The 23336-nt window shown below is 28.4% G+C and overlaps 3 protein-coding genes across 30 annotated transcripts in view; 2 read left to right on the top strand and 1 right to left on the bottom strand.

Moving 5' to 3' along the window:
• The first annotated feature begins 405 nt into the window (after nt 1-405).
• Nucleotides 406-3378, top strand: LOC134834626 (growth/differentiation factor 8). Of its 2 annotated transcripts, none has more exons than XM_063849361.1 (4): nt 406-1302; nt 2200-2819; nt 2893-3036; nt 3107-3378. In XM_063849361.1, exons 1-4 carry the CDS (start codon nt 801-803, stop codon nt 3131-3133), a joined length of 1293 nt encoding a protein of 430 aa, XP_063705431.1. In that variant the 5' UTR covers nt 406-800; the 3' UTR covers nt 3134-3378. The 2 variants fall into 2 exon arrangements, with proteins under 2 accessions (XP_063705431.1, XP_063705430.1); XM_063849360.1 differs by having other exon boundaries at nt 2200-2825.
• A 2907-nt stretch (nt 3379-6285) lies between these two features.
• Nucleotides 6286-9358, bottom strand: LOC134833490 (NAD-dependent protein deacetylase sirtuin-1). Its single transcript, XM_063847813.1, has 4 exons — nt 9246-9358; nt 7695-8932; nt 7554-7630; nt 6286-7264 (listed from the first exon to the last, which is right to left on the bottom strand). Exons 1-4 carry the CDS (start codon nt 9346-9348, stop codon nt 6640-6642), a joined length of 2043 nt encoding a protein of 680 aa, XP_063703883.1. The 5' UTR covers nt 9349-9358; the 3' UTR covers nt 6286-6639.
• Nucleotides 9359-17310: 7952 nt separating this feature from the next.
• The window catches only part of LOC134836061 (twitchin), a 53044-nt gene continuing 47018 nt past the window's right edge, over nt 17311-23336 (top strand). For 23 of the 27 annotated variants that reach the window (XM_063851232.1, XM_063851235.1, XM_063851230.1 and 20 more), the window contains exons 1-6: nt 17311-17323; nt 17628-17827; nt 21529-21978; nt 22687-22714; nt 22858-23020; nt 23081-23222. In XM_063851232.1, coding sequence (XP_063707302.1) covers nt 21666-21978; nt 22687-22714; nt 22858-23020; nt 23081-23222 — 646 coding nt within the window. In that variant the 5' untranslated portion in view covers nt 17311-17323; nt 17628-17827; nt 21529-21665. The other 4 variants (XM_063851233.1, XM_063851213.1, XM_063851210.1 and 1 more) reach the window with 3 other exon arrangements.

Genomic DNA, 23336 nt, shown 5'->3' with positions numbered 1-23336 from the left:
TAATTCATCCAAAGAAAAAACTGCTTATCGGTCACTCCTTTGCCGCATGTTCATCTCTTCCTCCAGATTTTTTTTTTTTTTTGTTATTTTTAACATCTTCCTAGACACCGAGAACAAGACGTCGACGACACGTAACTCGCTCAGAAAAAAACCTTGTACTAAAATTAAACTTAATTTTTTTTCTTAAAATAGGCTAGAAACGTGACTCAAGTCAGTTATTTTACTTTACTCCAAGTACTAAAGGCATTTGCGGTGCTACAGATACTGCGGTGTGTAGCAATTTTTCTCTCTCTCCAATGATCGCGATCCTCTCTGTGTATGTCGAATCGATGCTCGTTCACGCCGAATGATATTTAAGTAATGTAGAATCAATTCGAAATTAAATCATTTACACTCGAGCGGTCATTCAAATCAGTTGAAACTAAAGAAATCGGGAAAAAAATTATTTTATTTCATTGAGACTTGGAAAAAAAATGTGGAATATTTTTTTCATATAAATAAAATAAATCGGGGCAAAGTCTTCGTGATCCATTTAAGAAAGAAAAAAATTAAAGAAAAATAATAATTCAAAAAATAAGTGCCTTGAAAAGACATTATGAGCCGTACATTGATGAAGACAAGAGGACTAATACTTAAAATAAATAAAAATAAGAGTGAAAGAAATACTTTGCTATTCATAAAGACTTTCAATTTTGATCATTACTACACGAACCTTTGATTTTATTGTGAAAAAAAAATCTAAAAAAAATATTTTATATTTAAAAAAATATTTTTGGTATAAAAATCATAGAATAAAAAAAATGAAAATCTTACTTGTGATACTGCTCGCGACTTCCATGTCCTGCTCCAAGCTGCGACACAACAACCATCATCACTCAAGTCCGCTAGCATCTCTCTGGGACACCATCACCTCAAACGATCAGTCTTCCGCTAGCGCTACAAAAAACTCACTTCACGAGTCTTCGCAAGAAATCGAAGAGAATTTCGAATCCACCAGCACCAGCAACGAATTTGAAGACGATTTTGTCAAATTTCACAAACATTCTGCTGCGAAAAATTGCAAAACTTGCCAAAATGGCGTGAAAATGACGGAGGAAGAACTCACAGCACTCCGCATTGAATTTGTAAAAAATCAAATATTGAAGAAATTAAGACTTACGGAACGTCCAAATGTGTCGATAAAGGATTTACCGAAACCCATTACGGAAAAATTAGTGCCAGAACCTGAGCCGGAAAACGTCAATAGACAACTTGAGGATTATTACGGAAAAACGACGAAAAAATTCATTTTTCTGCAAGAAGGTGAGTCGAGATTCGTGCAAGACGTCTCCATCAAAATGGACTTTGGACCTGCGAAAAAAAATGTTAAATTAGCATGACATGACAAAAAAATTAAGTTTCTCGAGCATTATCGGTATTTTTGCAAAAAAAAAAGAATGACGGACAAGATTAGAATTTATAAAACTAAATCAATATTCAAAGTCTGCGAATTCTGATAAGGGTTTGTGTATTTGTTGAGTGGTGATAAATATTATTGACCCAGGTACGGAAATCTTTGAACATTTTGATAAGAATCGAGATTGAAGGTGTGTAAAAAACGTAATTCGTGAGGCAAAAAGTATTATAAGAGAACGAACAGGGTTGTACATTTTATTTCTTATTAATGATTTTTTAGAATATTTAATTTAAAATTTTTAAATGAATTTTTTTTTAATTTAAATATTTTTTGTAATTTTATTTTTTTTTTAGTTATTTTTTGCTTCAAAATGCCAAGAAATTTAAAAATATTCAAATATGTATATGGAAAATATTTATTTTATTCAATTTTTTTCGAAATAATTTTTTATTACATTCTTTTATTTTCATTTTTATTATTTTTTCATTCTTTTTTATTTTAACAAAATTTTTAAATTAATTTTGTTTCCAAAAATTAAATATTCAGCCATATTAAACTAATTAATTAAAAAAAAATATTTTCAAATTTATTTTAATTTTTTTTTTTGCAAAAACTATTTAAATTTTATTTTGTTTCAATTTTTGACATTTTTTTTTTTGAATTTTCCAAATTTTATTTTTGTCATAAATTTTTATTTTTTTTTAAATACCTATTTTTATAAAATAAAATTATTTTTAGAAAATATTTTTCTACAATTTAATTAATTTATACTGATTTAAAATATTTTTTTATTATAATTACAGCTAATAACGAGTGTGCGGGTCTCGAAGTGGACTCACCTCACATATGCCTGAAATTCCAAATCCCACCCGATGTGGAACGCGACGATGTCCTTTCCGCCTCTCTGTGGATCTACAAGAAACACGACAAATTCGATGCGATTCAGGCGATGCAAACAATCGAAGTGGACGACGTTTCGCATTGGGATCACCAAGGATTGTTCTTCAAGACGAAACCAATCGCACTCACAAACACAAATGTCACGGAAGGCTGGATAAAAGTCGACATTCAGTATCCCGTCGAAAACTGGAAGAAATATCATGAATTAACGCACATCCTGCGTGTTTCGTGCAAAACATGCGGCAATAGTTTAAAACACAGTCCCGTTTCGTTGAAACACAAGCGAAAGCCGTTCATCGTCATAGACACGCAAGCACAACGGAAATCGAGTCGCCAGAAGCGAAATATCAATTGTTCGTCGGGCACCACGGAATGCTGCAGGGAAAAGTTGTACATTAGTTTCGAGGAAATTGGCTGGGATGACTGGATCGTATTCCCCAAGGGATATGACGCGTACTTTTGTCGCGGTTCATGCAACTCAGCTGCCTCGGTGACGCTCAGTTCGTCTCATCATACGTCGATAGTGAGTGTAAGACCCTTGCAAATAATTTTTTTTTTTCGATACAAATATTTACTTTTATTCTTTATTATTGTAGAAACTCATGTTACAACGGCAGCGCAATTCAGGTGGAAAACAATTAGAACTGATTCCGTGTTGTACGGCGACACAATTCTCATCCTTACAATTATTTTATATGGATAGCAATAACACAGCAACGCAAAAAACATTGCCGAACATGGTGAGATACGAAATTTCGCTTTTGCCTCATTATTTGTGTTATTCATCTCTTTTTCTCTATATTTTTCCAGATCGTTAGCAGTTGTGGCTGTATGTAAGCTAGAACGAAAAAAAAAGTACAAGAAATCTCCTTTTTACGTTACTTTTAATGTTTATTAGTGTCGACTATCAATATTTATTATTTATTTGTACATTTTACTTTCGGTCTATTAACAACGTCGTCATCGTTCGGTTTTTGGTTCCTCAGTATTGAATTTTATATATTTTTACGTTAGATGTTTAGTCAAGTGTTTGTTTTAAGAAACGATAGAAATTAAGTAGAAATAATTTTTTAGGGTAAGAAAATGTTCGCTATTAGAAAATAAATTGACAGATTTTTAAAAAAGAAATTTTATTTTTTTTAAATTTATTAATGATGAAGCATAATTAGAAGAAAATTCTTCAAAGTGTTAAGAAATATGATTTGAATGTTCCCATAATTACTTGTGATATTTTTGCTGATTGTCACAAATTTTTTAGTCTTATAATTTATTTATGAAAATGGAGGTAAAATTTAAAAAAAAAATGTTTTAAAATACTTTTTCGTATGTTTTACTGAATTTTTTAAGATTTTTGGCCTAAATTTAGGTAATTTAATTTTTTAAGAATTTTATTCGTTTTAAGTTATCTACATTAATATTTTATAAACTTAAATTGATTGAGATTAGGTAGTTGATGATAAAAAAAAATAATAAAAATTACATTCAATAATTTTGTGAAAAACATTTTGTCCCATGAAAAAAATTCCATTTGAATATATTTTCGAAGTTTTAATTTTTTTTTGTCAACTTGTGTTTAATTTACTCTAACTAATTTAATTTAATTAATTTTTCTCTCTTGAAGACAAAATATGAAAGTCAAAAATTTCAAAAAAAATTTCAAAAAAAAAAGTTTAAAATTTCATCAAAACAATGATTTTTTTTTCTCTTTTCATATTTTTTCAAGAGAATTTAATATTCAATTTTTTTAAAATATTTTAAATTTTTATTTTATTTATTTTAACAAAAAAAAAATTTTTAAAATTAAATTTTCAAAAAAATTTTTTTGACGGTTTTTTTTTAAAATTTTTTGTTTTAATTTTTAACTTGAAATTTTCTTAATATATTTTAAATTAAAATAATGCTGATACCATAAAAAATCAACAAAATATTAAAAACTTAACGACAAAAAATTGTTAAAATTTTGTCATTTTGTATGAAAAAAATATTTCAAAAATTTTTTTTTTATTTTGATTTTCCCTCCTTAGTTTTTGGGAAAAAAGTTCGAAATTTTTAATTTTGTGAAAAACATTTTTTGAGAAAAAAATTCATTTTTTTATGATAATAGAGAAATTTTCAACTTTTTTATTTTTCATATTTTATTTTGAATTTATAAACGGGGTATTGGGTGTATATTAGGTATGTATTATCTAACACTTTTACGAAATGCATTTCATAAAGGAGACTCCAGACGTTCAAAGTCGATTTTGTGATTCATGAAAAAAAAATCGCGCTCGTTGATAAGACTAAATTACTTCGAGTAGCAGACACTTTTTTCATTAAAAGTCGATATAATAAAATTTTTGAATTTTTGAAGCAAAAAATTATTGAAAAATTATTTGAAGCAAAAAAAACTTGAAAATTATTGAAAAATTTGCTGAAATTAAAAAAAAAATAAAACACAATTTTTATTATTAAACTTTTTTACATGGTCATATTCTTTATTTTTCCTTTAATTTTCTTTCATTTTTACTTTTTTTTTTGTTTGAATAAATTGATTGCAATTTTATATTAATTTTTTTTCCATTAAGTTATTTTCTTTATACACGCCAAACTTAAATTTCGACCTAAAAATTGAAATATTAATGAAGGCAGATAGAAATTTTAGAGTTTGGACAAGAGTTAGTTATTAATTAGTTGTTTACAATATTTTTGAATTAATCATAATATGTACCTAATTAATTACTCGCAATGATCATTGATCATTGAATAGTTTTTTGTTATGTAATAATATAATAATTTTTTGATAAATTTTATAGAATCAACAGTAAAAAAAATATTACTTTATACATGATTTAATATGTGTGTTTTTGTTTTTATATAAATAAAAATATTATAATAATGATCACTATAATTAAGTATATCTCTATTTAGGAGTAACTTCCATTTTTGAAACTACTTGTTTTAGTCCGATTATAATTAATTGGTAAATAATTATGTTTAAAAAAAGTTTCTGTTACAATTTTCATTCAAAAGAGCTTCCTTATTACTGGGTCCTTTAATATAAAAAAAAATATTTAGAAGCTTTATGAATAAAAAATTGTTAATAATTCGATATAGACAAAAAAAAAACATTAGAGAGATCCTTACAATATGTACGAAAATGCTTATTACTTAATTCTGCTTATTATTTTTCTTCTTCTAAGATTTAATTAATTTAATCAGCTTAGAAATAAACCTTCGCTGCTTGAAAAATCTTTCGTGCAATATTTTTTACCAAAGAAGTAGATTTTTATTGGTCCTACATATATACTTTAAACTATGATGGGCTTATTTTTGGAAATATCTTAAGTTTTCAATTTTAGCTGGATTTGATTTTTTATTTTGTATTTATTTGTACCTTAAATCTCCTGTTGTGTGCTACCATTTTTTTTGCTTAATATTTTATTTTCTTATTTAATTGAGGGTTCTTTTTATGTTTAATCTTATGTTTCTTCTGGTCAGATTAAAATATAAACTTAATTTTAGACCTGTTTTTATTAAGTATAACATCACTAATGTTTAAAATTTTATGTTTTTAAAATTTTTTCATAAGAAAGTTGATGAATTTTCTCAATTTTTTCTATTTTGAACATTTTAAATTAATTGTTTTGTTAATTGTTCAAAAATTAAATATATAAAAACAATAGTAAAAGAAAAACCATTGACTTATAAAGACTTTTACATATTTAAGTTTTGAATAATAATGAGTAAATAATAATATAAAGGTAAATATATTTTTTTTTACATTTTTAAAATTTAATTTAATTTTTTTTATTTCGTTTTAGATTGTAACAAGTCAAAAGGTATTTTAGCATTTATTATTTAAAAAATCCGAACTCTCAAAATCTTGAAGAGTTCAAAGAAAAAAACAATAACTTGAAATGCTCTTAAAAAGTAAATATAAAAATCGAGAAAATTCATTTCTTATTAAATTAAAGCTAAACTCATATGAATAGTATTTTTGTTTGTCAATCTATTCTAATGCCAAATTTTATGCTACTAAAAAATAATTAACTTAAGGTGGGAGTACTTAATCTGATAAATAAATCATACCTCTTAAAATATTGTATCGCTTATGTGTGTGTTTGTGTGAGTGTTTAATTTATCTCTATTTGCACTGCAATTAATTTAATTTTTTTTATATTTTATATTAGTCATCTGATTTAATTTTTTGTTTTTCTTTTTAAGAAAATATTTTATACTTATGCTACTTTTAATTAGTAATTTTTTTTTATAGAATATTAGAGCCTTTCACAAAAGCCCCGGGACACCTTTTAATTCTGTTTTTAACTTAATTTCTCTAAAATAATTATAACTATCGTTACTTAGTTGTTACTTGGGTTATCTGTCGGTGTTGTTGTTTCCGCAGACGGGTTTGGGAGATCTGTGGAGGATGGAGGTGTCGACATAAGTGAGTTTGTGCCATTGATTTCCGCCACTTCTTCGGGCGTGATAATTGTGTCGTTTTCATCGACGTCCGCACAACTGCCCGAATCGTCGTCGTCCTCGTCATCCATGTAGACCTCGGCGCCGGGAAAGATGAAAACGCGCGGCGCCAACTTGTAGAAACTGTTTGGAGGCAGACGTTCTGCCAAACTTTGACGTTTTCGCTTAAATTCGAATTCGTCGCACGACGAGGCATCGTCCTCGTCACTGGGAAGGTTATCACACGTGTCTTCGATAACGGCTGTCGTTACTTCGTTCTCCTGCGCTACAGTTACAGTTGTTTCGGTTTGAGACAATACTTCGTTGGAAGAGGATGAGGGGGTTTCGGTTTTTGTCTCTGTAACAACTGTATCGATTTCTAGCCGTTCAATTGTTTGATTTTTCTCGTCAGAACTTGAGGATTCGTCTAATTTGACTTCAGGCTCTGTTTCTGGTAATAATTCACTACATTCGTTCAAAGGGGTACTCACTAAATCTTCAATACTGGTCCATTCCTCACCCAGTCTAGAATAAAAAAAGAAAAATTTTTTATTTAAAATATTTTAGTGATTTGAATTCTCATGAAAAAAATCGTTTCTTGTAAAATGAATAAGTTTTCATGAATTAAAAAAAAAATATGAATTTTTCATTTTTTTTTTTCATAAATGTTTTTTTCCCAAAACTAATATTTTATGAATTTTTCTTAAAAATTAGCCATAAAATGTCAAAAAAAATCTTAAGTTTTATCTTAAATTTCCCCTTCAAAATTGGAGTGAGATGACAAAATTTAAATGAAAGATACGGAGATACTTACGATGAGCACAAATGCCGCGTGATTGCGTCAGAATCTCCAAGTAAGTTGATGTCGAACGTATCCATGTGATATAAAGGCTAAATTTTGCAGAAAAAAAAATTAATTATTTCAGTTTCTTAAAGACTCCAATTGGAACCTTACCTCTCGATTGATCAAAATTTGTGGGACATTGGGTGCCAACCAATTGGGGATCATGGCGACAGGCTTCACTTTCAACGACGATCCAATGACAATCAACAAATCACACTTGTCGCGATCTCGCTCAATCGTTTCGTGGAACACCTCGGGCAATCCCTCGCCAAAGAAGACAATGTCGGGCTTCATGATGCCCCGTTCCACCAATTCCTTCGTTAATTCAACATTTTCTCCGAGCACCGTGGGCTCCGGACTCGTGGCTCCCGGATTGCACGTCTGACAAAGCGGAATTCGCTGATTAAAGACATCCTCGCGAATCGATTCTGCCAAAACTTTTGTCTTGCATCGCGTGCAACTTGCCGTCGCAAACGAACCGTGACACTCGATGACGTTCCGGATGCCCGCTACCTTTTCCAGCGTATCGATATTCTGTGTGTAGTTTCGCAGGAGTTTGCCCTTTTGCTCCAACTGCTTGATGAACATGTGACAGGGCGACGGACGAAATTGTCCCGGATAAATTTCTTTGGCGAATTTGAAGAAGGGACGCGGGTCCTTTTGGAAGAACTGAATATCGAACATTGCTTGCGGATCGGGTAGGTTGGGGTATTCTTGTGCGAGTCGCGAATAAATGCCGTCTTTCGAGCGGAAATCTGGAATGCCGCAAGAAACGGACACCCCGGCTCCCGTAAGAACGATAATGTTATTCGCATTTTTGATTAAATCCATGGCGTGATCCAAACTGTGGTAGTCGCGCAACTTTTGGCGACGTGGCTCAACGAGGGTCGACGCAATGATGCGCCAGAGCGTCAAGTCGCTTACGTGTTGCGGTATAACGTCGGAACTTTGGATCATTTGGGACAACAAGTCGCGGGGACTGACGCCGTTTTGAATTTGTTTTCGGATCCACGGATTGCCGGGCAGAATTCCGCCGGTGTCGTCGCAATCTGACAAATGTGACAAGCCCGAAAGACGCGAAACGACACTCGAACTATCGTCATCGTCGTCCTCGTCATATTCCGCATATTCGTCTGACGGATCTGGAGGAGGCCCCTCAAAGGGTAACGGCCCAATCATGTTGACATCGCGGATTGTCTCGTCATCGTCGTCGCAAAACTGCGGACGCTCAACTGTGCCGTTACTTGCCATGGAGGATGTGCCACAGGCATCTAAACTGACGTCGCGATCAGAAATTGTCGAACATTCGGTGAATCCAGAATCGCTATTTTCACGTTCGTCTGGCGACGCTGCAAAAAAAGGTTTAAATTTAATTAAAATTTAGATTTTGAGTGGTACAAATTTAGAAAAGCACTGACGAATAAATTAAAAACTCTAAATTAAAAAAATAAACATAAATTTAATTTTTTTGTTTCCCTTCCAGTCTTCCCGTTTTCCAGTTTTCGATTCCGATCGACTGAGACGAATGACAGTGATAAAACGTCTTTAAATTGCAAGCTGGTACGACAAAATGGCTATTTTTGTTTTTTAATTTTTGTATACGAAAATCGACGCGCAATTTTCGCACATTAAAATGCAAGTGGCTGGCAAATTTCACATTACCTTTGCTTGTGGCGCCATAATACACACTTTTCTTCGTAAATTGGTAATTTATATCTAGTTTTTCACAATTTTCCGATATTTTTAATCGCTTGGCGTGCTGCATTTTGACGACACTAAATTATTTCTGGAGACGAATGAAAGTGAGAACGCAATTTGCCTTCCCTATGCAATAATTCCAACCTACTTCCGATCGGATTCCGTTCTTATGGTGCTAATGGTCGTTCATGCAATATTGATAGATTTTGTTTTATTTTTCATATTTAGGCCGTTCCAAATGAAACTCAATAGTTTTGTCCAAATTTTTTGAAATAAAAATGGGGGGGGCAAAAAAAATAAAAAAAATTGAAATACTTTTTTTCATACAAAATGCCAACTTTTTTAACAATTTTTGATTTTTAATTAATATTTTTGTTGTTTTGACTTTTTTACATTGATATTTGTGTAGTAAAAATTGATTCAAAATTTTATTAATTAAAATTGAAAAAAATGAATTTTAAAAAAATAACTGTAAAAATTTTTTTGAAAACAAAAATTCAATAATTTTTATAAAAATTATTTTTAAAAGAAATTTTTATGTTGAAATACGATTTCTAATACAGAAATTACTGAAAATTGAAAAATTTTCTTAAAAGTTTTATGAAAATACACCAAAATTCGGTAATTTTTGATGAAATTTTTAACTTTTTTTTTATTTTGCCCCATTAGATTTTCGAATTTAAAATGGGGCATCGGACAAAACTATTGAGTTTCATTTGGAGCGGCCTTATTCTTTATTTTAATAAAAATAATCAACTTATTTATTAAGCTTACATGAAGTATTAATTTTTAAATTACGTGCAGATTTTACCTTGTCAAGCTTTTGTTTCTTCTCAAACGATGCATGTTTTGTCCTCGTCTCCTGCTTATTTGATCTGAAAAATGATTAAAAATATTTAAGATTTTAATTTATTTAAGACAAAACATAGGTTTTTTTTTACCTGAATTCAATGTGCTGTTACCACAAACGAAGATTTTCATTTCGAAATTTGACAATGCCCCCCCAAAAAATTTAAGTTTTCAAAGGAATTTTTCAGAATTTGGGGATAAAAAATTTTATTTGTTCTGTTTGCCCCCCCAAAAATTTTCGCCTTGCTACGCCCCTGATCTTAACTGAAACAAATCTGCAAATTTCGTCGGTGTCACATTTTTATTAAATATTCCAAATTTTGACACATAATTGAACTGAATTCTATGAGATCCATAAAAATTATTTGTTGTTGCACAAATTCATTAACTTTTTGCGCAAAATCATTTTTAAATTTAAGTGATTTTTAATAAATTTATCTTCACAAAAATTGTTTCACTTTTTTCAATTGGCGGTATTGCTCGAACTGACAAATTATACGATACAAAATTACATTATAATTATTATTTATTCTTTTCTTTTTCTTAAAACTACCACTTCAGCATTTGCGGTTTTCGGTAGTAGAGAACATCAATTAGGATAACAATTCAGAGTTTTGACTAATTCTAAAACTTAAAGCTATCTTAACTTAAGGGACGTAGGGACAAATCAATACACGTTGGTCAAGATTTTTTTTAATTCAGTTTTAAAGTACACAACGTTTTCAGTTCGACGTACATTCACAGGGAGTTCGTTGTAGAAGTTCATACATACGTACGTAAATGTCATGTCGCTGGTAGGAATACTTTTGTACAGGGTTGGTGGATGAACAATAGGTTGAATTAGTATGATGCGATTTTTATTATCACTTTTATTTGTCTCAAAATTGGAAATGTTTCAGAATTTGTAGTGGGAACGGCTTGATTTTCGCTTTGTGGACTGGGATTTCCTTTGTTGCCAATTCCCACCACCAGAGGGACTTGAATTGGCGTGAAGGCGATTTTTTGAGTTGCAACGACTGGTACTTTTTTAATTTTCATTAAGTTTTCTTGAGTTTTCATGATTTCCCTTAATTTTCTTGAATTTTTTTAGTTACTTTGTTCCAAAAAAAAAAAATTTTTTTTTTTCATTAGTTTTTTATAAAAAAAAAAACAATTAAAAATTATTATAAAAAAATAAAATAAATTAATTGACTTTGTTTAAAAATTTAATCAATTATACCGGTTGATTGTGTCGCGATTCGATTGAACTTGACCCAGACAAATGTCTAATGAAACATAAATAAAATGAAAGTACTAAATACACATTAGCAGCAGCGGCGACACATTCGCAGAGAGCGCGAGATCAAACGATCTATTTTCTTCCTTCTCACATGTGGTCAGTAGTCATCTAAGCCAGCCAAGTAGTTTATTTTAAGAAATTTATATTTAAATTAGATTTTTTTTTCAAGTTATTTTCATTTCCCGCTGATTTTTTGATTCACGATTCATTTAGATGCGCGCGCGATGATGTGAAAAATAAATATTCGGCAATTTTTTTCTACTGCGGATGGAGGAAGTCAAGTGTCTTGTTGTAATTTCTGACACCGTTGCCAGATAAAACGTCATGAGTTTTCCATAAATATTTCGGAATGTGATAAAATATTTATTATTTATTGCAGTTCAGTGACTGAGTGTTTACAAAGAAAGACCCTGGCTTTTGGCGGCGAAGAAAAGTTTTAAATCCACAGTGATTTAGATGAAACAGGTTGTGGGGATCAAGAGTTGACGCATAAATGAATTGCATTGTTTTTTGTTTGGTTTTACGAGACAGAGTGTTGAAAACATTTTTCAATTTGCAGTCATTCTTGTGTCGTCGAATGTGGGTTGTAGTGTGAAAAAAACAAAAAGTTTGGATTTTCAACAGAATTTTATGGTTTTATTGAAAGATTTAAATCATCTTTGTTGCAAAAATCCTTCAATTTTTTTATTGTTAAAAATTTACACAAACTCAATGGACGAAAAATTAAAATCCTTGAGAAAATTGAAAATAATTTATTTCAAAATATAAAATAATAAAATTTAAAATAATTAGAAATATTTTTTTTATTTTGATTATTAATTTAATTTTCTCCTAATCTTCATCTTCAGAAAAAGTAAAAATCCTCCTATTCCTAATTTTTTATTCATTTTTTATGATTAATTCAAAACTTTGAAAATTTAATTTTGAATATTTTTTTCGGGTTCACCATAGATTTTCATATTTAAAAAATTCGTAACAATTGATTAAACTTAAAGATCGAACACTTGCTTATTATTGAAAAAAAGAACGAATCTCATATCGTCATTTGTTCACTTGAATTAAAATTAAAATAATTATAAGAAATACAAAAGAAAACCATGTTTCACTCAAATTTACAAATTTTAGAATTGATTAATAAATGTCGTATTATAAAATTTTTTTAGCTTTAAAAATTAAAAAATAAAATAAAATTTTGTATTCAAGTTGCTCAATTTTTTATGTATATTTTTAACATTTATAATTTAAATTAAAATAAAAAAAAATTATTTGAATCAATAAAATAAAAAAATCAAAAAAATATTAGTTTAATTATAGGCACCTAGTAATAATAATTTTAAATAAGGCGAATAAATTTAATATATCCATTTTTTGTCTCCCCCCCTCCGATTTTGTCGAAAAAATTCAGGGGGAAAAATAAAAATTAAATATAAAATACAATTATTTTTTACATATTTTGGTTTTTTTAAAATAAAAAATCATGAAAAATTACTGTTTATGGTAAAATTATAAAAAAAATTAAAAAATTTGCTTAATTACGACATTTTCTATTGAAATGTTGAAAAACATTTTTTTGAAAGTCACGTGACCAAAATTATTTTTTTTCAAAAATTTTTATTTTGGGAAATTTTGTTGATTTTTCTTTACTTTTAAGCTCAAATTTTAAAATAATATAAACTAAAATTAAATAAATGTTAAGAATCAACGTTTAACGTCTAAAAACGTTAAAAAATTACAAACAAAAAATTCAAAAATATTTATTTTTTTATTCCCCCCCCCCTCGAGAAAATCCTCATGGGACAAAAAATGAAAATATTAAATTTATTCGCCTAATTTTTTTTAACTTATAATATTTTTTTTTATAAATACAAAAGTTTGAGTAAAACTTTAACCGACCTATAATTTTATTATTTTTTTTTAATTTAAAATTAAACTAAAATATATCAACTTTCAAAACTTTTTTTCAAAAAAAAAATTTCTTTTATGCATTTCCTTTGAAATTTCATCAGAATGACTAATTTTTGTTTCAACGCATCATCTCTTTGTTAAAAAAAAACACACTTTGAGTAATCCGCAACGCTTGTTGATATTTGTTAAATTGTAAAATAATGTCATTTTAACAAATTGCTCTTTGAATATTTTTCTACTCGATGATTTTCTACACTTAGTTTTTCTTTTTGTAATTGGCGCTCACACACATTACGAAAAAAAATTAAAACAAATTATATTTTTAGTTAAGCGAAACAACGAAAAAACAACAACAATCCACTTGCTTGGCTTAGTGTCATCCAGATCGTGCACAGAAGAAAATCAGAAAATATTTTTAAATCTTTTATTTTTGCCACTGCTGATTTCTCTAACGACGATTGTGTTGTTTTTGTGTGCGTTAAACACCTACTTTATGATACGAAATTCTATTAATAAGTCACGTACACACATCAGGCAACTACTTAGAAGCATGACGAAACATAAAAAAAAAACAAATATTTAATTTTATTATAATGAGGATCAAAATGTCTATGAGGAATTTGTTTGTTTTTTCTCGCAGTAAAACAGGTCAAATTATTATTATTCTTTCATTACAGCAAACAAACAAAAAAAAACCTTTTTTAATTCATAAATGAAATGAATACACATTACACCTGTTTTCTTGCATGCCCTGCCATTATTTGGCATCTTTCGACGTTGTAACGAAATATTTTTAATAAATTGCACGTGAAATGTTGCAAAATTTTATTTTATTTATTTTTTTTGTGATGAAGGAAAAGTCGTTGTTGCATTGTTCGCAAACCCTCAAAGACGTGAAGCGGCAAGAATCAAGTCAAGTGGGCAATATAGCAGCGATTTGCTGTGGGTTGTTAATGTCATATCCATTTGGCAGGCAGCCAGGTTGGTACTTCAACTATATAAACATCCACTTAATTTTGCTATTCCATCCATTTTTTTTGCTTATTTTTTTAGATTTCTTGATTCGCGGGATGGAACGTTACATTTGATGCCATGTTTTTGCGAAAAGGAGGTCTTTTGTGAACGACAGCAGGTCAAGTGAATTTGCTTAGTTTTCATATAGGGTGCTTTGAAGTAGAAGTTTTTGATCTCAAAGGTGTTTATGCATTTTTTACAATTAATATTTTATATTTTCCCCATTTTATTCAAATAATTATTTTCTATAATCAGATTTCGATTTCATTTTATAAGCCAATATTCGTCTTTTTATAAGAATCTAATATATAAAATGTTAGAAAGTATTTAAACTTAAGAATATTTCTGAAATTGATTTTTTAAAACAAATATAAAATTCCATTGAAATTTCGTCAAAAATAATTCTAATTTTTGAAAATTGATATACATAAAAAAATTTGTAGGATTCCATAAAATTTCAAAAACAAAAACTCTATACGTACCGATTTTTTTTCATTTGATTTTTACAGTTTTTTTTTTATTTTTTTTTTAGCGAGACAATTAAAATGGAACAGAGTTGAAAAGAAGAGGTTCAAAAATTCAAAAGGTTTAGAGGTTTGAAAAACTGAGTCACAAAAAAAACTAAAAAATGACTAAAAATAATTTTTCCATGCCTGCAGAGCAAATGTAATGTAATCAACGGCAAGATTGATCCCTTTACAATAATTTTATTTATTAAGCAATTCATCCCTGCAACAAATAAATATCATCTACGTTACCCAAGAGTCTTTCAAGCGCAAGCACAACACTCAACATACTCATAAAATAGCACCATTAATCGATGTCCACGTTTGTTTAATGAGCTTTGCGTAGTTTCGGATCCGTGATTTAGAGAAAAGTTAAAGAAAGAAATCTCCATTAAATATACATAAGTTTATTGTCTTTATTACATGAAATTTAAGCTATTATTACAAAAATACTAAAACCTCATTTGCATCTATGCTTGTAGTCAACACGGTTACTAGTCAATAAACATTTTGTAGAAACGGTTAAAGAGCTAAGAGAAGTATTGAACCACTTTTGATTCATTAAAGAAAAAAATTTAGTCCATTAAAAGGTTAAAAGAAGGTAAATTCTGCTAAGGGAAATAAGTTGTTATTAACTAAAATTAATTTTTTTTTTGTTTTTTGTATCGACCTAAAATGTTTTTAATTTTTTATTGCCTCTTTCTTTCATATTCAAATTGTTTATAATTCATAATATCCAAATTGTTTATAATTAATTCATAGAAATTATTATTATAGCATTTAATTCTTTAAATTTGAGTAAAAATGATTATACCTAAATTTGTTCTAAATTAATTGAAAACATTAACAGTTCCACAAAAATTAGGACTGCAATCATATTTTCTCGAAGATTCTTCTTGCTTTGTTAATTTAAATCCATTTAAAAGTAAAAGTTAGAGATTTAGAGGGCCTGGGAGTTGCGGGAATCCTCAAATTTAAGGTAAAAATAAAAAATCGCAACATCAAAAGAAAACATTTGTAAAAAGTAGAAAATTAGCAAATATCATGCTTAAACATGTTTTTCAAATTTCGAATTGAAAAAATTGGGAAAATCAATAAAATTTTAGTAAATTTATTTCGAATTTGTCGGATAACATAAATATTATTTGATTTTTTGAATTTTAAACATAAAAATTAAAATTTCAAATTTGAAACCAAATTTGAATTCAAATTCAAATTTGAAAAGTTCAACTGCTTATATCTCGAAAAGTATTCAAAATATTTTTGCAAATTCTAAAAGTACTTGAAATTACCTTTCCAATGATATATATCATGAATGTCATCTTATGTTAAAAGTCAGCGAATTTGAAGTTCGCATCTCGCAAATTCGCGAAAAAACAGCAAATTTGCGAGATGCGAACTTCAAATTCGTTGACTTTTAAAGAGAGTTGAGAAGCATGATATATACCATTAGAAAGGTAATTTGAAGTACTTTAAGAATTTGCAAAAATATTTTGAAAAAGTTGAATACTTTTCGAGATATAAGCAGTTGAACCTTTCAAATTTGAATTTGAAATTTGAAATTTGAATTCGAATTCAAATTTGGTTTCAAATTTGAAATTTAGATTTTCATGTTTAAAATTCAAAAAATCAAATAAATTTTATGTTATCCGACGAATTCGAAATAAATTTACTAAAATTTTATTGATTTTCCAATTTTTTTTCATTTTAAACTGAAAAATCTTGTTTCAGTAAAATTTATGTAATTTTTCTACTTTTTACAAATGTTTTCTTTTGATGTTGCGATTTTTTATTGTTTACTGAAATTTAAGGATTCCCGAAACTCCCTGCTAAACAATTCCTAGAAATTTAAGATTACTCAAAATTTTCATTCATGTTATTTCAAAAGTAAAATAAATAAAATCTAGAATTTCATGTCTACCCTAATTTCAATTCCATTTCTTCAAATCCATCGAAAAACACATTCTCGAACGAACGAGTATAAATTTGAAAGATATTTTCAGAAAGAGTGCAGAAAGTTTCAACAAAATATTATTATAAAACTAAATTCCACATCGGGGGCCTTTCACTAACTTCTAAACTGCTCTCATAGCATTTCGATTTTCATGCCGTAAAAAAATACTCGACCACAACCGCCACACATTCAAAAATTCGAAACGACGAAAATTTCGCTTTTTCTTCTTTCACAAATGTATTTTTAGCATCATGATCGAGTGCGCTCGGACTTTTCTTCACAGGTTGTTAATGCGTGCGTGTGTATTTATTGCTTCGCACAGAAATCAGATACTATTTATAACAAAGTCGCCTCCAACGGTTCTGTCAATTTTCTTGTTGATCACGAGTACAAAAGAAGTCTTTGGCACGTTACGAGCTCGCAAGAATTTTTCACTCGTAACGGAACCTTTGGATGTGTGTGTGAAAAATTATCCGATCACGACTTGAAGAAAATTTTCACTTGTCAGTGCTTAATTCGACTACGGAGGATACGGGTGGGAAAAACTCTTAGCGATAATCCGCGCATATCTCGCGTTATTCAATACACACACTGCGAGTGGATTAAAATAGAAATTTTCGTACAGCGAGTACGATTGAGGCGAAAAAAAATTTTCTTGCTACGAAAATTTCTGATTTTAATGCTGAAAATGCCCCGAAACTGGATTAAAAAGGGGACTTTTTTCGCATAAAATCCACTCCAGAGCCCGCGATTTACCGCTTTTCGAAAAAAATCCGCTCAAAATCCCACAATTTCGAATTTATTCCATTTATGGATAATTTTTTAATTTTTTTTTATAGGGTTCAACACCAAAAATCCGTTTAAAACCAAAAAGCAAACTCTTCGAAACAAACCCAACAAACAATTAGTTTTAACAAAAAAATTCAAAAACTTTTTTTTTAGTGAATAAGCGAAAAAAAGGACATTTTCTCATCATTTGCAATTAGATTTATTTAGTGGCACACAAAATTAAATCTAAGGGAGTCAAACGACCCCCGGTGTAAGTAAAAACCACCAAAGAAAAATCTCGATAAAGTGCTCAAAAAGTGTTACATGATCAGATTATGAAATATTTAAAAAAAAAATAAAACTAAAAGAAATATGAAAATTTGACGAGCTCAAATTATGTAAAAAAAATATATATTTTTTCGAAAATTTATTTTAAGAAGAATGGAAAGTGAAATAATCGGATTCGTGTGTGAATGTCTTACGCTCATAATTTCTAAAAATATTTTCGGTGTGCAGTAATAATAATTTTTCTCGTATGGAAAAGCAAAACGAGCAACACACACCTGTCTGACTCATTTTTGTGAAATTTTCTGGCTAATTTTCAAAATTTTACGACATCTCGTCAACGTCCACGAAGCATCATGTGAAAGCAAAAATTAAATTAAAATAATAATAATTAAATGGAAAGTCCACAGAAAAAAATTCGTTACAAGAACAAGTGATCAAATTACAAAGTTGCCGATTTTTATTATACATTTTTCTATTAATAGCTGTTTACAGCAATTTTGTCATCGACAACAAGTTAAGTGATTGGTAGAAATTGTCATCATGTGCGTATCTGTGTGTACGGTACGCGCGAGAAATAAAGACGAAAAATAACATAATAAATAAAAATGAAAATAACAGAAAATAAAATACAAAAGATTATGAAATGTTCTATAAATAAAAGAAACAAAAAAAATCACATACGAGAATTTTCCAACAACATCAACGGAGCAGCATCGGCATGAAAAAATCGGTGTAACAGAAATATTTGACGATTAAATATTTTTAAAAAGAAAAAAAAAGTTAAAAATAGTGACACAATCACATGATGATGGCACTTCGATAAATACTTTCTTTAACGAGAAAAATTATTTACAAAGGATAAAAATAAAAGAAAAATAAATAAATTAATGCAAAAATATCAAGAAGACAAAACAAAAATTCAACAATATTAATTATTATTAAAAAATAAAAAAAAATATTTTTAAAAATAAAATCAAAGGATAAAATGCCAAAATATGTGTATGTGACCAATAAATAAAAGAAAGCCAAAAAACAAAAAAAATATATTATTAATATTTTAAAAACAATAAAAAAATGTTAAAAAGTATTTCAAGTGCACAAACAAAATATTTCTTAATGAATAATAAATAATTTGAAAAAAAAAATTAAGAAATTTTAATTGGATAAAATATGAAAGAAAAAAATTCGTTAAATACAACAATTGACCGTGAATAAATAAAAATAAAAATTAAGTGAAATTCCTCACACAAATTTCTTCGAAATGAACCAGACATGATGTGAACAATAAGGAATTTATCGTTTAATTTTAAAATAAACAAAAAAAAATGTATTTTTAAATAATTAATTTTAAAAAATGTGTGAAAAGAGGTGGAGACGTCTGGTCTTGAACAAAAAAATACCAAAAGAAAATAATTGAAATTCATACTAACGCCCAAAAAGATCTGAAAATAAACAAATATTTGTGAATGATTGACAGCATCCTCATTCCCCGCGCTTTAATAAGCATTGCGCCTTGCGATTACCGAATATTGACGTAGGTCGTTAACGCATTTTTGAAATAATGTAATAAAAATATAAATAAGGAAAAATAATAAAAATATTGTGTTAAAAAATTTCCGTCTTGGCATACTGTCAATCAGAATAATATTTAAAGAGTAAATTTTGAAAGTGCGCCCGTCGGTGATTAAGCAGAGATTTAGTGGCAGTAAAAATTACACGACCACCAACGAGATTTTCACGTTTCGATGAGTGACCTTGAAAAATGAATACAGTGCATCTTAATAAAAACATAAAAAGATCAAAGGAAAGCATAAAATTCAAATGTATTGTTAAATAAAATAATGAGTTTTCATAAAGTGGTTAGAAAAATTATAAAAATTTTATTAAAAATTTAAAAATTCAAGATTTGCCAAGATTTGTGCCAAATTTTAAAAATTTTATTGGTTTAAAAAAATACGATAATTAATAAAAACGTAAAATTTGAACAAAATCATATTTTTATTAAAAAAAAAATAATTAATAAAAAAGTTAATAAAATAAAAAACTTAAATGATTTTTTTTTTCTTATTAAAAAAATTATAAATGAGTTTTTGGTTAAAAAAAATTGAAAAAATAATATAATTGAATTAAAAATTAAATAAAGTGTTTGGTACACATTAATTAAAAAATAATAAATTCACATTTAAAATTTTATGCTTTCTTTTGAGGTAGTGCAAAAGTCCATCAAATTCGGTTCTGAGAACCTCGTTCACGGGAAATTCACAAAAATTAATAAGAAGTGTTGAGTTTTTAAGAGAAAAGTAGAAACTCAAAAAAAACTTAAAAAATGTAAAAAATTGACTTAACTTAGGATTTTTTTATTATCTTGGGGTAAATATAATTTTGGGAAAAATAAAGTTTTTCCACATCTGAATTAAAATTTATAAAATCATGAAAAATGATTTTTAAAACAAAATTTTTTATTTTAACTTTAATTTTTTATTTTAAAAATAATTCTTAAAATCAATTCTAAAGGATTAAAAAATTATTTACTAAAAATATTTTAGTATTAAAAAAAATTAGAATTTTTCAATTATCTTTAGTGAAAAATCGTCAATATATCGGGAAATAAATTTAAAAATTTGATTTCAAAACAAAAAAAGTAGACGTTTTCCATTCCTTCAGTTTTTCGAATTCATTCTCAATTTTTAATAAATAAATAATTTTTTAAAATATTTTGAACTCTCAAAAATAATATTAAAATAAAAATAATAGAATCGACCAAAAGAATGCGTTACTTTGAAAAATTCAAAGGCAAAACCAAACCTTCAAAACGTCACAAACACGCAAAATTTATGAATGAACAGGCGTGTCAATCGTTCGCAAAAAATAACAATAAAAAACAGCCGGTGGGTGTATCTTTTTCTTTTATATTTCAAACAACACCGACTGACATAATTTTTAATAAAATTTTTATTTATGTCCACTTTTCTCTCTCGCACTCGCTCTTCTAATTTTAAAACACACACACGAAAAAAAAATCAAAACAAATCACGCGAGTATTATTTTTAGTCATAGGGCGCTAAAATCGTGAAAAATCAAGTTCACTCACACATTTGCAGTGATCGTCTCCTGTATTTGTGCGATGAAGTGAAAGTGTGTTTCAAGACTAAAATTATTTATTTTTAGACGACCACATGGCGGCGTGTGTGTGTCTTCGCTTTTTTTTTCATGAATGATCATGCGAATAAAATTAAATTTGTAACGTCATGTCGGAGAATTGTTTTGTAAACATCAGCACCGCCGATTTTAGTGAGTAATTATGAAAAATTTTCTTTTTGTGTGCCAAGATTTGTGCCAAAAAATTTTTTTTGCATCATTCTTACGTAAAAATACTTGTTTGTTGAGTCACAGCACTTTTGGGCGTATTTTTGATTCGCGATCGAGAAAATTAGCTCAGTTTAGCGTGAGAATTGTGTGTGAAAAGGTGAAAATTCAACGAAAAAATAAATCGAACCGAACTCGAATATAAAATAAAATTTATAACGAAAAATAAAATAATAAAAAAGTATTCAAGTGAAAGTATTAAAAGTGACTTTTGAGCACTTTATCGAAATTTTGAGAAAAATTAAATAAGAGAAAAAGTTATATAACGAAGTGAAAAGAAAAAAAAAATTAAAGTACAATAAAATTCTATGATTGCAGGTTAACGAAGTGAATGTCTTGACGAACTAATTTTAATAAATAAAATAAATTACATTTCGACTTCGAATCCTGAAGAAAAGAAAAAATAAACTGAAATAAAGAGGATTTCAAGAGAAAAGAAAAGAAAGTGAAACAATATGGGGGTGACAGATGACTTTGCACCTAGCTTTACGCAAAAGCCCCAGTTGCGTCAGGAGGATGACGGCAATCGTCTGTTGTTTGAATGCGCACTCTTGGCGGCACCGCAACCCGATATCGAATGGTATCGCAGCGACGAACTGCTGAAGGAAGACACGCGTACAAAATTCAAGATCCAATCATTGGGCGACAACAAGTACTTTGTCGTGCTTGATTTGGACGATGTCGTCGAGACAGACGCCGGATTGTACAAAGTCAAGGCTAAGAATAAGATGGGCGAGGTAGCTGCATCGATTAACTTGAACTTTAGTCGTAAGTTGACCAATTTTTTTTTTATAAATTTATACCGTTCCAAATTTATTTTAAAATTTTTGTCCCAATTATAATTTTTCAAAATTAAAAAAAAACCTAAAAATGACTTTTTAGAAAATTTTTAACAGATTTTCAATATTTTAATCAGAAAATTTAGAAAATTTCAAGTAAAAATTTAGAAAAAAATTTCATGAAAAATAACTAACTAAAAATTTTCAAAAATTAATTTAAAGAAAAAAATAAATTAAATTATTTTTTTTTAAATTCCTATAATAATTAAGAAACGAATTAAATAAATTTAATTAAAAAATAAACTTAAAAAAATCATTAAATTTTCTGCTAAAAAAAGTTTAAAATAAATTTGGAACTTTCTTAATTTTAAATAATTCATTAGGATTCTGCTCCATTACACCCTTTGAGATTTTCGTCTCAAAATAATTTTATGATTTCATTTTTTCCAAATTAAAAAAAAAACTATTTACGAAACAATTTTTTCATTAAATCTTTCATATTTTAGCTGCCGACGAACCAAAAGATAGGTAAGACGAGTAAAAATTCAGTTATTTTAAAATGGAATTTTTGCTTGGCTTCTCTCTGCTTAATTTTTAACATGCAATTTTTCGCATAACTCACACGAATGCTTTAAACTTAACAAATGCTTTTATTTTATTTTTTTAAATGCATTAACAACTGCTTAAAAATGATCAGAATTGCAGAAACCCGAAGAAGAGGAAAGGTGAGCGATGAAAATTTACAAAAAAAATCAAGAATTAATAATAAAAAATATTTTTTGGCTGAAACTGCAATTTAAACTAACATTGTGTGAACTAAATTTTTAACTAAAAATCACAAATTAATAAATATTTTTTTAAAATTTAGACAAATCGACGGAATAGCGCCGACATTCGCTAAAAAACCAAGTATCCGACAAGAGGATGACGGAAAACGCCTACTCTTTGAATGCCGTATCCAAGCAGATCCGGTACCGACTGTCACCTGGTCACACAACAATGCTCCCGTAGTAGATGATTCAAGGCACAAGGTTGGTCTTTCAATAATTTCTTCTTAAAAATTAGCTTTTAATGGTTTTTTTTTCTCGTAGCTAACCGTTGACAAAGACGGCCACTCGTATTTCGCAACACTCGAAATTAAAAATGTAACAGTTGAGGATGCTGGAAAATATAAAGTCACCGCGAAAAACGAATTGGGCGAAAGTAACGCAACGATTAGCTTGAACTTTGACAGTAAGTATCGAGTGTGGAGTTTAATTACATTGAGATTTTATGCTTCATTAAAAAAAAAGAAACGACCGCAAAAATTCATTTAGATTAGCAGTTTGGCATTTTCAGCTTAATTTT

The sequence above is a fragment of the Culicoides brevitarsis genome, chromosome 3 (assembly GCF_036172545.1).
Source record: "Culicoides brevitarsis isolate CSIRO-B50_1 chromosome 3, AGI_CSIRO_Cbre_v1, whole genome shotgun sequence".
Classification (NCBI taxonomy): domain Eukaryota; kingdom Metazoa; phylum Arthropoda; class Insecta; order Diptera; family Ceratopogonidae; genus Culicoides; species Culicoides brevitarsis.
Note: the sequence above shows the minus strand (reverse complement) of the source record. Positions and strands in the feature narration are given on the sequence as shown.

What these genes read in the sequence shown, in the direction of transcription:
- LOC134833490 (XM_063847813.1), bottom strand. Translation starts at nt 9,348, where the DNA reads ATGCAGCACGCCAAGCGATTAAAAATATCGGAAAATTGTGAAAAACTA. An exon ending in AAATTTTGATCAATCGAGAG is followed by an intron (nt 7,631 to 7,694) that starts GTAAGGTTCCAA and finishes TGCAAAATTTAG; the next exon opens with CCTTTATATCACATGGATAC. An exon ending in ACGCGGCATTTGTGCTCATC is followed by an intron (nt 7,265 to 7,553) that starts GTAAGTATCTCC and finishes TTTTTATTCTAG; the next exon opens with ACTGGGTGAGGAATGGACCA.
- LOC134834626 (XM_063849360.1), top strand. Translation starts at nt 801, where the DNA reads ATGAAAATCTTACTTGTGATACTGCTCGCGACTTCCATGTCCTGCTCC. An exon ending in ATTCATTTTTCTGCAAGAAG is followed by an intron (nt 1,303 to 2,199) that starts GTGAGTCGAGAT and finishes TTATAATTACAG; the next exon opens with CTAATAACGAGTGTGCGGGT. An exon ending in AAAAAACATTGCCGAACATG is followed by an intron (nt 3,037 to 3,106) that starts GTGAGATACGAA and finishes ATATTTTTCCAG; the next exon opens with ATCGTTAGCAGTTGTGGCTG.